This window comes from Oncorhynchus mykiss, chromosome 27 (assembly GCF_057628025.1).
Source record: "Oncorhynchus mykiss isolate SJ-2025 chromosome 27, ASM5762802v1, whole genome shotgun sequence".
In the NCBI taxonomy this organism is placed as follows: Eukaryota; Metazoa; Chordata; class Actinopteri; order Salmoniformes; family Salmonidae; genus Oncorhynchus; species Oncorhynchus mykiss.
The window spans coordinates 34076179-34088197 of record NC_143048.1 but is presented as its reverse complement, the minus strand read 5'-3'; the positions used below and the strand labels follow the sequence as shown (position 1 = coordinate 34088197).

Sequence of the window (12019 nt, the reverse complement as noted above, 5' to 3'; positions counted from 1 at the left end):
CTGACACCACATTCCGAGGGCCCTCACCTCCTCCCTGTAGGCCGTCTCGTCGTTGTTGGTAATCAAGCCTACCACTGTAGTGTCGTCTGCAAACTTGATGATTGAGTTGGAGGCGTGGATGGCCACGCAGTCGTGGGTGAACAGGGAGTACAGGAGAGGGCTGAGAATGCACCCTTGTGTGGACCCAGTGTTGAGGATCAGCGGGGTGGAGATGTTGTTACCTACCCTCACCACCTGGGGGGGTGGCCCGTCAGGAAGTCCAGGACCCAGTTGCACAGGGCGTGGTCGAGACCCAGGGTCCCGAGCTTAATGACGAGTTTGGAGGGTACTATGGTGTTAAATGCTGAGCTGTAATCGATGAACAGCATTCTTACATAGGTATTCCTCTTGTCCAGATGGGTTAGGGAAGTGTGCAGTGTGATGGCGATTGCGTCGTTTGTGGACCTATTGGGGCGGTAAGCAAATTGTAATGGGTCTAGGGTGTCAGGTAGGGTGGAGGTGATATGGTCCTTGACTAGTCACTCAAAGCACTTCATGATGACGGAAGTGAGTGCTACAGGGCGGTAGTCATTTAGCTCAGTTACCTTAGCTTTCTTGGGAACAGGAACAATGGTGGCCCTCTTTAAGCATGTGGGAACAGCATACTGGAATAAGGATTGATTGAATATGTCCGTAAACACACCAGCCAGCTGGTCTGCACATGCTCTAAGGACGCGGCCGGGGATGCCGTCTGGGCCTGCAGCCTTTCAAGGGTTAACACGTTTAAATGTTTTACTCACGTCGGCAGCAGTGAAGGAGAGCCCGCAGGTTTTGGTAGCGGGCCATGTCAGTGGCACTGTATTGTCCTCAAAGTGAGCAAAGAAGTTGTTTAGTCTGTCTGGGAGCAAGACATCGTGGTCCGCGACGGGGTTGGTTTTTCTTTTGTAGTTCGTGATTGACTGTAGACCCTGCCACATAACTCTCGTGTCTGAGCCTTTGAATTGCGACCCCACTTCGTCTCTATACTGACGTTTAGCTTGTTTGATTGCCTTGCGGAGGGAATAGCTACACTGTTTGTATTCGGTGATGTTTCCGGTCACCTTGCCCTGATTCAAAGCAGTGGTTCGCACTTTCAGTTTTGCGCGAATGCTTCCATCAATCCACGGTTTCTGGTTGGGGAATGTTTTAATAATATGTAACTGTTTCGATAATTTGTTGTCCCATCAAACTTAGCCCATTCTGAAGGAAAGCCATTAGTGCCTGGAGATTTGTTTGCTTAGTGCCTGGAGATATTGCATTATTCATTTCTGAAGTGGTTATTTCTGAAGTATGTCTATCATGTTGCTCTGTCCCAATTGATGGGGGATGAAGTAAGTTTAAAAAAATGCTCTTTCTCTGGTTGCTTGTACAGATTTGTATAGTATGACTCAAATGCATTCTGTATTTCATCCAATTTGCATGTAATCTTCTTTGTTTTAGGGTCTTTTATTTTGAAAATGTTATTTTGTGCTTGTTGTTTTCTGAGTCTCCATCATTCAGCATGCTTGTATTAAGCCTCTATACAGTATTTATTGGTTTGCGATCAAGGAGTTGAGTTAGGCAAACTCCCTTATGATCTGATAAGTCGCTCTGACCGACCCTACAATCCTTAAGCTTGTGCCTTTCTGTACTGTATATAAAAAAGTAGTCTAAATTGGAGTATTCAGTGTGGCGGGCTGAGTAAAAACCATATTCCCTATCTGACATGTGGATGTCACGTCATACATGGAGTCCTAAATCCTGTAATATCCTATTGATCTTTTTAGCAACCAGGTTCATTTTCATATTTTGATTTGTGCTGTCCTATTTTGAGTTTAAAATCTATATTAAAATTCCCTCCACAGATAAGAGTGCCAGAGGTTTCTGTGGCAATTACCGTAATTTCTGAATTTAAAAAAATTATGTATTTTGTACATAAATAAGCCGCACGTGCCTACCGGTACATTGAAACAAATTAACTTTACACAGCCTTTAAACGAAACACGGCTTGTAACAAAAATAAATAGGCTTTTAAACGAAACACAGCTTGTTACAGTGAATTTGCGGAAGTTTGAAACTTTTTCCTCGTAGTCGGGAGGGAGCTGCTGACACAGACTCGTCCGTACCCTGATGGACAGGCCTTTACGTCTCATAAATCTTAGACACCACGATGGTCCACCTCTAAAATCCTCAAACTTCATTGCGGTGGTGATTGTTTTGGCTTTCAGTCGGATCTGCACAGTTGAAACACCTCGGCCATCTGCTCTCTGTGTGTTGACCCAGTCTTCAAGCTCATTTTCTAGTTCGGGCCATCTGCTTTTCTTCCCTCTGAAAGCTTTTGTTGTCTTTTTGCACTGAGTCAGTTCCTCACGCTGCTGTTTCCAACGTCTTGTCATCGACTCATTAAGGCCAAGCTCCCGTGCAGCAGCTCTATTTCCTTTTCCAACAGCCAGACCGATCGCCTTCAACATGAAAGCTGCATCATATGCATTTCTCTGTCTTTGCCATGATGAGGGTGACAAAATGAGTACCGTAATCAGAATGATGGGAAGTTTGAGCGCGCTCGATTTACGTCACATTATGTGACGGTGCTCAGTTTTTTGGCGGCATGAATCTTGTGAAAGCGGGAAAAATCCATAAATTAGCCGCGTCATTGTATAAACCGCAGGGTTCAAAGTGTGGGAATAAAGTAGCGGCTTATAGTCCGGAAATTACGGTAAATCAAACACCTTCCTGTACAAGACCATGTCACTCTCCAGAGGCACGTATGCATTAAATCATGTAAATTCCTTGTTATCCAGTTTACATTTAACAAATATAAATTTACCCTTTTACGTCTGATATAAACTCAAAGTTAACTGAATTTGGGATCAAGATTCCAATGCCCCTTCTACCCATGTTATAAGAAGAAAAAAAGCTATTCCTATATGCCATTTTCTTGAGTTCTTGTGTTCAGGAGGGGATAAGGAAGTTTCCCGCCAGAATAGTATTTCAACTCTCTCCCGTTTCTTCTTTGCTATTACCTTACTTCTCTCGATGGCACTCCCCAGTCCGTTTGAGACTGATGACCTTAAATTCTCGATGACGCATCGATATAAACCATAAAACCTGTGCACCATAACAGCCTGCTTAATATGAACCTAAAAATGAACTCTAAAACAAGAACAATTAAAAAGGTAAACCAAAGTGGGAAAATAGTTTGTTATTTGGACTCCCGTGTCAGTGGACTGTCTCTTGCCTCTGGAATTTGAAAAGCCCCTCACTCAAATATCAAAATCCGAGACGCACCTGTTGGAACCAAAAATAAAAAGGGCACCCTTTTCGTCACTTAAACACATCGGTTAATTACAAGAGAAAAATACACTGCTCAAAAAAATAAATAACTTAAACAACACAATGTAACTCCAAGTCAATCACACTTCTGTGAAATCAAACTGTCCACTTAGGAAGCAACACTGATTGACAATAAATGTCACATGCTGTTGTGCAAATGGAATAGACAACAGGTGGAAATTATAGGCAATTAGCAAGACACCCCCGATAAAGGAGTGGTTCTGCAGGTGATAACCACAGACCACTTCTCAGTTCCTATGCTTCCTGGCTGATGTTTTGGTCACTTTTGAATGCTGTTTGTGCTTTCACTCTAGTGGTAGCATGAGACGGAGTCCACAACCCACACAAGTGGCTCAGGTAGTGCAGCTCATCCAGGATGGAACATCAATGCGAGCTGTGGCAAGAAGGTTTGCTGTCTGTCAGCGTAGTGTCCAGAGCATAGAGGCGCTACCAGGAGACAGGCCAGTACATCAGGAGACGTGGAGGAGGCCGTAGGAGGGCAACAACCCAGCAGCAGGACCGCTACCTCCACCTTTGTGCAAGGAGGAGCAGGAGGAGCACTGCCAGAGCCCTGCAAAATGACCTCCAGCAGATGTGCATGTGAGAGCACAAATGTGCATGTGTCTGCTCAAACGGTCAGAAACAGACTCCATGAGGGTGGTATGAGGGCCCGACGTCCACAGGTGGGGGTTGTGCTTACAGCCCAACACCGTGCAGGACGTTTGGCATTTGCCAGAGAACACCAAGATTGGCAAATTCGCCACTGGCGCCCTGTGCTCTTCACAGATGAAAGCAGATTCACACTGAGCAGACGTGACAGAGTCTGGAGACGCCGTGGAGAACGTTCTGCTGCCTGCAACATCCTCCAGCATGAGCGGTTTGGCGGTGGGTCAGTCATGGTGTGGGGTGGCATTTCTTTGGGGGGCCGCACAACCCTCCATGTGCTCGCCAGAGGTAGCCTGACTGCCATTAGATGAGATCCTCAGTCCCCTTGTGAGACCATATGTTGCTGGGTTCCTCCTAATGCAAGACAATGCTAGACCTCATGTGGCTGGAGTGTGTCAGCAGTTCCTGCAAGAGGAAGGCATTGATGTTATGGACTGGCCAGCCTGTTCCCCAGACCTGAATCCAATTGAGCACATCTGGGACATCATGTCTCGCTCCATCCACCAACGCCACGTTGCACCACAGACTGTCCAGGAGTTGGCGGATGCTTTAGTCCAGGTCTTTTTTTATTTTATTTTATTTTACCTTTATTTAACCAGATAGGCAAGTTGAGAACAAGTTCTCATTTACAATTGCGACCTGGCCAAGATAAAGCAAAGCAGTTCGACAGATACAACAACACAGAGTTACACATGGAGTAAAACAAACATACAGTCAATAATAAAGTATAAACAAGTCTATATACAATGTGAGCAAATGAGGTGAGAAGGGAGGTAAAGGCAAAAAAGGCCTTGGTGGCAAGGTAAATACAATATAGCAAGTAAAACACTGGAATGGTAGTATTGCAATGGAAGAATGTGCAAAGTAGAAATAAAAATAATGGGGTGCAAAGGAGCAAAATAAATAAATAAATTAAATACAGTTGGGAAAGAGGTAGTTGATAGGGCTAAATTATAGGTGGGCTATGTACAGGTGCAGTAATCTGTGAGCTGCTCTGACAGTTGGTGCTTAAAGCTAGTGAGGGAGATAAGTGTTTCCAGTTTCAGAGATTTTTGTAGTTCGTTCCAGTCATTGGCAGCAGAGAACTGGAAAGAGAGGCGGCCAAAGAAAGAATTGGTTTTGGGGGTGACTAGAGAGATACCTGCTGGAGCGTGTGCTACAGGTGGGAGATGCTATGGTGACCAGCGAGCTGAGATAAGGGGGGACTTTACCTAGCAGGGTCTTGTAGATGACATGGAGCCAGTGGGTTTGGCGACGAGTATGAAGCGAGGGCCAGCCAACGAGAGCGTACAGGTCGCAATGGTGGGTAGTATATGGGGCTTTGGTGACAAAACGGATTGCACTGTGATAGACTGCATCCAATTTGTTGAGTAGGGTATTGGAGGCTATTTTGTAAATTACATCGCCAAAGTCGAGGATTGGTAGGATGGTCAGTTTTACAAGGGTATGTTTGGCAGCATGAGTGAAGGATGCTTTGTTGCGAAATAGGAAGCCAATTCTAGATTTAACTTTGGATTGGAGATGTTTGATATGGGTCTGGAAGGAGAGTTTACAGTCTAACCAGACACCTAAGTATTTGTAGTTGTCCACGTATTCTAAGTCAGAGCCGTCCAGAGTAGTGATGTTGGACAGGCGGGTAGGTGCAGGTAGCGATCGGTTGAAGAGCATGCATTTAGTTTTACTTGTATTTAAGAGCAATTGGAGGCCACGGAAGGAGAGTTGTATGGCATTGAAGCTTGCCTGGAGGGTTGTTAACACAGTGTCCAAAGAAGGGCCGGAAGTATACAGAATGGTGTCGTCTGCGTAGAGGTGGATCAGAGACTCACCAGCAGCAAGAGCGACCTCATTGATGTATACAGAGAAGAGAGTCGGTCCAAGAATTGAACCCTGTGGCACCCCCATAGAGACTGCCAGAGGTCCGGACAACAGACCCTCCGATTTGACACACTGAACTCTATCAGAGAAGTAGTTGGTGAACCAGGCGAGGCAATCATTTGAGAAACCAAGGCTGTTGAGTCTGCCGATGAGGATGTGGTGATTGACAGAGTCGAAAGCCTAGGCCAGATCAATGAATACAGCTGCCCAGTAATGTTTCTTATCGATGGCGGTTAAGATATCGTTTAGGACCTTGAGCGTGGCTGAGGTGCACCCATGACCAGCTCTGAAACCAGATTGCATAGCAGAGAAGGTATGGTGAGATTCAAAATGGTCGGTAATCTGTTTGTTGACTTGGCTTTCGAAGACCTTAGAAAGTCATGGTAGGATAGATATAGGTCTGTAGCAGTTTGGGTCAAGAGTGTCCCCCCCTTTGAAGAGGGGGATGACCGCAGCTGCTTTCCAATCTTTGGGAATCTCAGACGACACGAAAGAGAGGTTGAACAGGCTAGTAATAGGGGTGGCAACAATTTCGGCAGATAATTTTAGAAAGAAAGGGTCCAGATTGTCTAGCCCGGCTGATTTGTAGGGGTCCAGATTTTGCAGCTCTTTCAGAACATCAGCTGAATGGATTTGGGAGAAGGAGAAATGGGGAAGGCTTGGGCGAGTTGCTGTTGGGGGTGCAGTGCTGTTGACAGGGGTAGGAGTAGCCAGGTGGAAAGCATGGCCAGCAGTAGAAAAATGCTTATTGAAATTTTCAATTATGGTGGATTTATCAGTGGTGACAGTGTTTCCTATCTTCAGTGCAGTGGGCAGCTGGGAGGAGGTGTTCTTATTCTCCATGGACTTTACAGTGTCCCAGAACTTTTTTGAGTTAGTGTTGCAAGAAGCAAATTTCTGCTTGAAAAAGCTAGCCTTGGCTTTTCTAACTGCCTGTGTATAATGGTTTCTAGCTTCCCTGAACAGCTGCATATCACGGGGGCTGTTCGATGCTAATGCAGAACGCGATAGGATGTTTTTGTGTTGGTTAAGGGCAGTCAGGTCTGGGGAGAACCAAGGGCTATATCTGTTCCTGGTTCTACATTTCTTGAATGGGGCATGTTTATTTAAGATGGTTAGGAAGGCATTTTAAAAAAATATCCAGGCATCCTCTACTGACGGGATGAGGTCAATATCCTTCCAGGATACCCCGGCCAGGTCGATTAGAAAGGCCTGCTCGCTGAAGTGTTTCAGGGAGCGTTTTACAGTGATGAGAGGAGGTCGTTTGACCGCTGACCCATTACGGATGCAGGCAATGAGGCAGTGATCGCTGAGATCTTGGTTGAAGACAGCAGAGGTGTATTTAGACTGGAAGTTGGTTAGGATGATATCTATGAGGGTGCCCATGTTTAAGGCTTTGGGGAGGTACCTGGTAGGTTCATTGATAATTTGTGTGAGATTGAGGGCATCAAGTTTAGATTGTAGGATTGCTGGGGTGTTAAGCATGTTCCAGTTTAGGTCGCCTAGCAGCACAAGCTCTGAAGATAGATGGGGGGCAATCAGTTCACATATGGTGTCCAGAGCACAGCTGGGGGCAGAGGGTGGTCTATAGCAGGCGGCAACGGTGAGAGACTTGTTTTTAGAGAGGTGGATTTTTAAAAGTAGAAGTTCAAATTGTTTGGGTACAGACCTGGATAGTAGGACAGAACTCTGCAGGCTATCTTTGCAGTAGATTGCAACACCGCCCCCTTTGGCAGTTCTATCTTGTCTGAAAATGTTGTAGTTTGGAATTAAAATGTCTGAATTTTTGGTGGTCTTCCTAAGCCAGGATTCAGACACAGCTAGAACATCCGGGTTGGCAGAGTGTGCTAAAGCAGTGAATAGAACAAACTTAGGGAGGAGGCTTCTAATGTTAACATGCATGAAACCAAGGCTATTACGGTTACAGAAGTCGTCAAAAGAGAGCGCCTGGGGAATAGGAGTGGAGCTAGGCACTGCAGGGCCTGGATTCACCTCTACATCGCCAGAGGAACATAGGAGGAGTAGAATAAGGGTGCGACTAAAAGCAATAAGAATTGGTCGTCTAGAACGTCTGGAACAGAGAGTAAAAGGAGGTTTCTGGGGGCGATAAAATAGCATCAAGGTATAATGTACAGACAAAGGTAAGGTAGGATGTGAATACAGTGGAGGTAAACCTAGGTATTGAGTGATGAAGAGAGAGATATTGTCTCTAGAAACATTGAAACCAGGAGATGTCATTGCATGTGTGGGTGGTGGAACTAATAGGTTGGATAAGGTATAGTGAGCAGGACTAGAGGCTCTACAGTGAAATAAGCCAATAAACACTAACCAGAACAGCAATGGACAAGACATATTGACATTAAGGAGAGGCATGCTTAGTCGAGTGATCAAAAGGGTCCAGTGAGTGGAGAGGTTGGTTGAGGGTCACGGCGATTTAGACAGCTAGCCAAGCCAACCGGTAGCAAGCTAGCATAGGATGGAGTCTGTTGTTAGCCACCTCTTGCGTTCGGTCAGTAGATTAGTGGGGTTCCGTGAGGTAGAGGGGATTAATCCAAATCACACAACAACAACAAAAATAAGAACAATAGATATAGTTATAGAGGCCCGAGAAGAAAACATAATAATAATAATAAAAATAAATAAATTGTCCGATTGTCTATTCAGATAGCAGCCGGTAAGACAGCTAACGGTTAGCGGGCCGCAGATGGGCGTAACGTCGCGACAGAGGAGCCAGCCGGATCTCCTTCAGGTAGATAACGTCGGCAGTCCAGTTGTGAAGGCCCGGTGGGACTCCGCGTAGGCAGTGAAACGGGTCCGGATAGGTGACTGCAGTCTGGGAGGAGATCCCTCAGGAGACCATCCGCCACCTCATCAGGAGCATGCCCAGGCGTTGTAGGGAGGTCATACAGGCAGGTGGAGGCCACACACACTACTGAGACTCATTTTGACTTGTTTTAAGGACATTACATCAAAGTTGGAGGGTGGTTTTCCACTTTAATTTTGAATGTGACTCCAAATCCAGACCTCCATGGGTTGATAAATTTGATTTCCATTGATAATTTTTGTCTGATTTTGTTGTCAGCACATTCAACTATGTAAAGAAAAAAGTATTTAATAAGAATATTTCATTCATTCAGATCTAGGATGTGTTATTTTAGTGTTCCCTTAATTTTTTTGAGCAGTGTATATAGGTCATACGTGCATATCATGAATCCTCCCCATGATATGCCTTTCTGTCACCCTGTTATCGCTGTGTCATTCATTGTTAGCTAATAGATATGTTATTAAGTTGACCAGACATAATGTGTCCATAAAGGCATGTACTTTTGGCTACTCCCCCTTGCTCAGTAGTGGGGAAAAATAGGGGAGACATTTACCTATTGCAATGTCAACCGTAACAACCCAATATGTCTAACAGCTAGCGGTAACTATTAAGTCTGTTAAATCTAATTCAGTGTTTTACATCTTCTCACTGGAAATGCCTGAGTCTCTGTCGAATGTGAGCGTTCTCTTGCCGAGGTGACTTGCTTGAGTCTTTCCGCCGGTGAAGACTACTTTCTCCTGGTGGTATACTTCACTGAGATGCCCCTCGACTTCAGGTCCTCCGCCGCCTCGTCTGCATTGCTCGTATGTAACCGGGCCATTACATTTTTGCCGGGAATGGTGTTTAAAAGTGAATCCCTTTGTCTTTTTGTGCCTTCTTGATAGGGGTGTAATTCCTTACTTCCTTTTCAGTATTTCTCCCGTGTAGTCATGATCAAAGAACACTCATTGGCCTTGGAAGTTAACAGGCTTTTTCCAGGCTGCGTGGGGAAAAACGATGGATTATGGTGGGATCCAGCTGGGGGTTTTTGAGGCCAGAACTCTGTGTGCTCTCTCGAGTCTCAGGTCTGTGTCATCTTCAAGTATTTATTTGAATAGACCCTCCACGAAGGTGGGCATCGAGTCTTTTTCTGTGCCCTCTGCCACGGAATAAAGTTATTATGTTATTATGAAGTGAAAAACTGTTGTTCTGTCACTTTTGCCTGTAGTGCATGATGGCTTTTCAAAGACTTTACAAGTGCACCCTTGACTGCAGTGTTCTATGTGTCTGTTTCCCAAATGTGCTGATCTGCATCCCACATTTTTGTAGATATGCTGTGAAGTTGTTTGTTTTCTTTGAGTTTGTGGTTAATGTCCATGTTGAACTCCTTTAGTTATTTTCGTACATCTTCTCGAAGTTCTTCTTGAAAGCCTGTGAGCGCATTGCGCAAATCCTCCTTTATCACCTCATGAAATTGGGATACTTTTGCTGCTGCTAACTTATTTGCGCTAGCATGAGCCATCTCTGTTTAGACTACGATTTTAGCTTCTCCTGTCTTGTTACAAACTATTGTTGTAGCTCCACAACCTTTTCCTACTTCTTTTCCATTTTAAAGTAAGTTACTATAATGCTCAGAGTAAATACTTGAATTTAGGGGGGAAAAAACCAACCGATGTGCAGTATGAAAAATCAGGCAGCCATTTCCTAAGTTGCGTCACAGGAAGCCCTCGACAATACACATTTTATAGCTTTATTTCACATTTCATAGCTTTTACAGAAGTGTTGGAATCACATAATTAATATTGATTTATTTTAGAAGTAAACTGTGATTAGATTATTTAGTTAATCAATTATTGATAGACTTGTGTTAATGGGAATATTCAACGAATATACGTTTTTCAGGTGCTTGTGAAGTATTAGAATGTGACGAAGACTGTGATGAAGAAGGTCATTTGGGACAGATGTTAATGTCTGTTTTAACCTAATTCCAAATACCTGCAAATTGTTACTGTGTTTGATGCTATTTTTTATTGTGACACAGCAAAAGGATTTAACTGCAACGGTTAGGATTAGAGTTTGGGTTGAGGTATTAATGTACATTAAGGAAGCATTTCGATTTCAATTATGTTGTCCAATCCCAATAGACTTTGACTCTCCAGCCCCAACCTCTAAGCCTATGAGGGACCCTCTCCTCCAGCTGATCTCCCTTCAGAAGGCCTCTGGTTCCTGGGTCCTAGAGGCAGCATTGGCTGAGGTGCTGGTGAAGACAGAGGAGGAGGTGTCCAAGCCAAAGCCTGCACAGGTGGGTCCACAGAAATAAACTGATATGGCGTTTCCACATGCAGCAGGATGAACCGAAAATAGATGAGCATGCTGCAAGATGATGCACTTTCACAGAGTGTCTGCGCGTGTGCTCTATAGAAAGACCATCAGATCTGGACAAAGGCATGATGACCATTGAACTGAATCTCATGTCTCAGCGTCCTTAACTTCTGCCTCTTTCCTCTCTCTTTCTCATCTTTCTCTTTCTCTATCCCTTACTCTCCCTGTCTCTCATCTGTATGTCTGTCTCTCCCTTACTAAGGTGGACCAGGAGGTGTGGGCCACAGTTTTAGCCCTGATATGGCTCTATGGTTTCAAGATGGAGGCTCAGGAGGATTGGCAGTTTCTGGCTATGAAGGCAGTATCATGGATTCAGGCTCAGAAAGGTAAGCTATAGCTTACACTCATAGTCCTGGCAACTCTTGTCCTTCATCTGCCCTGATTTGGAAAGAAATTGTTCAGGTGAAAGCAATTTCCTAGTAGAGATCCACCATATTACTTAAATGGCAAATATATTTGTATTTTGAATATAATCATTCACAAGACAATGTTGGTGGTATTTTGTCTTCAAACAAGTGTTGAAGATACATTTTGCCCATCCTTGCCACCATGATGCCACAGTATAATGATGCCTGTCCTGGTGATGTTGTGTGTTTCAGTGGCCAGTGTGTCTGAGTGTGTCCAGGCTGGAAACACCCTTCTGGGTTGCCAAGTGCAGAAAGACACCCTGGGACTCTGACATGTTCACCCTCCCAGTCCTCAATCTGTCCCCCATACGCCTGCTACTCTACCTGGGGTGAGATTTTCACACAACCCTGCCTGCTCCTAGTCCCCTACTCCAAGCAAACTGGTGGAGCTAGCAACTGTATCCGCCTAAACAAGCCTAATTATCAACCTCTTACCTATATCAGCCTATTGTCATTTACTGTTGGGACACTTATGTATCTCAATGTATTGGTTGTTATTAACATATCAACATTCATCTACGTGTGACGTATACAGCTAAACTTGTTTAGACTTTGC

At 44.6% G+C, this 12019-nt stretch overlaps 1 protein-coding gene across 1 annotated transcript in view; it reads left to right on the top strand.

The window, feature by feature from the left end:
* Nucleotides 1–12019, top strand: part of LOC110507991 (uncharacterized) — a 56032-nt gene that overhangs the window by 18201 nt on the left and 25812 nt on the right. Inside the window, exons 20-23 of the mRNA XM_090223889.1 lie at nucleotides 10577–10621; nucleotides 10819–10976; nucleotides 11259–11357; nucleotides 11656–11792. Of these exons, the coding sequence (XP_090080015.1) occupies nucleotides 10577–10621; nucleotides 10819–10976; nucleotides 11259–11357; nucleotides 11656–11792 (439 nt within the window). The remainder of the gene's footprint in view (nucleotides 1–10576; nucleotides 10622–10818; nucleotides 10977–11258; nucleotides 11358–11655; nucleotides 11793–12019) is intronic.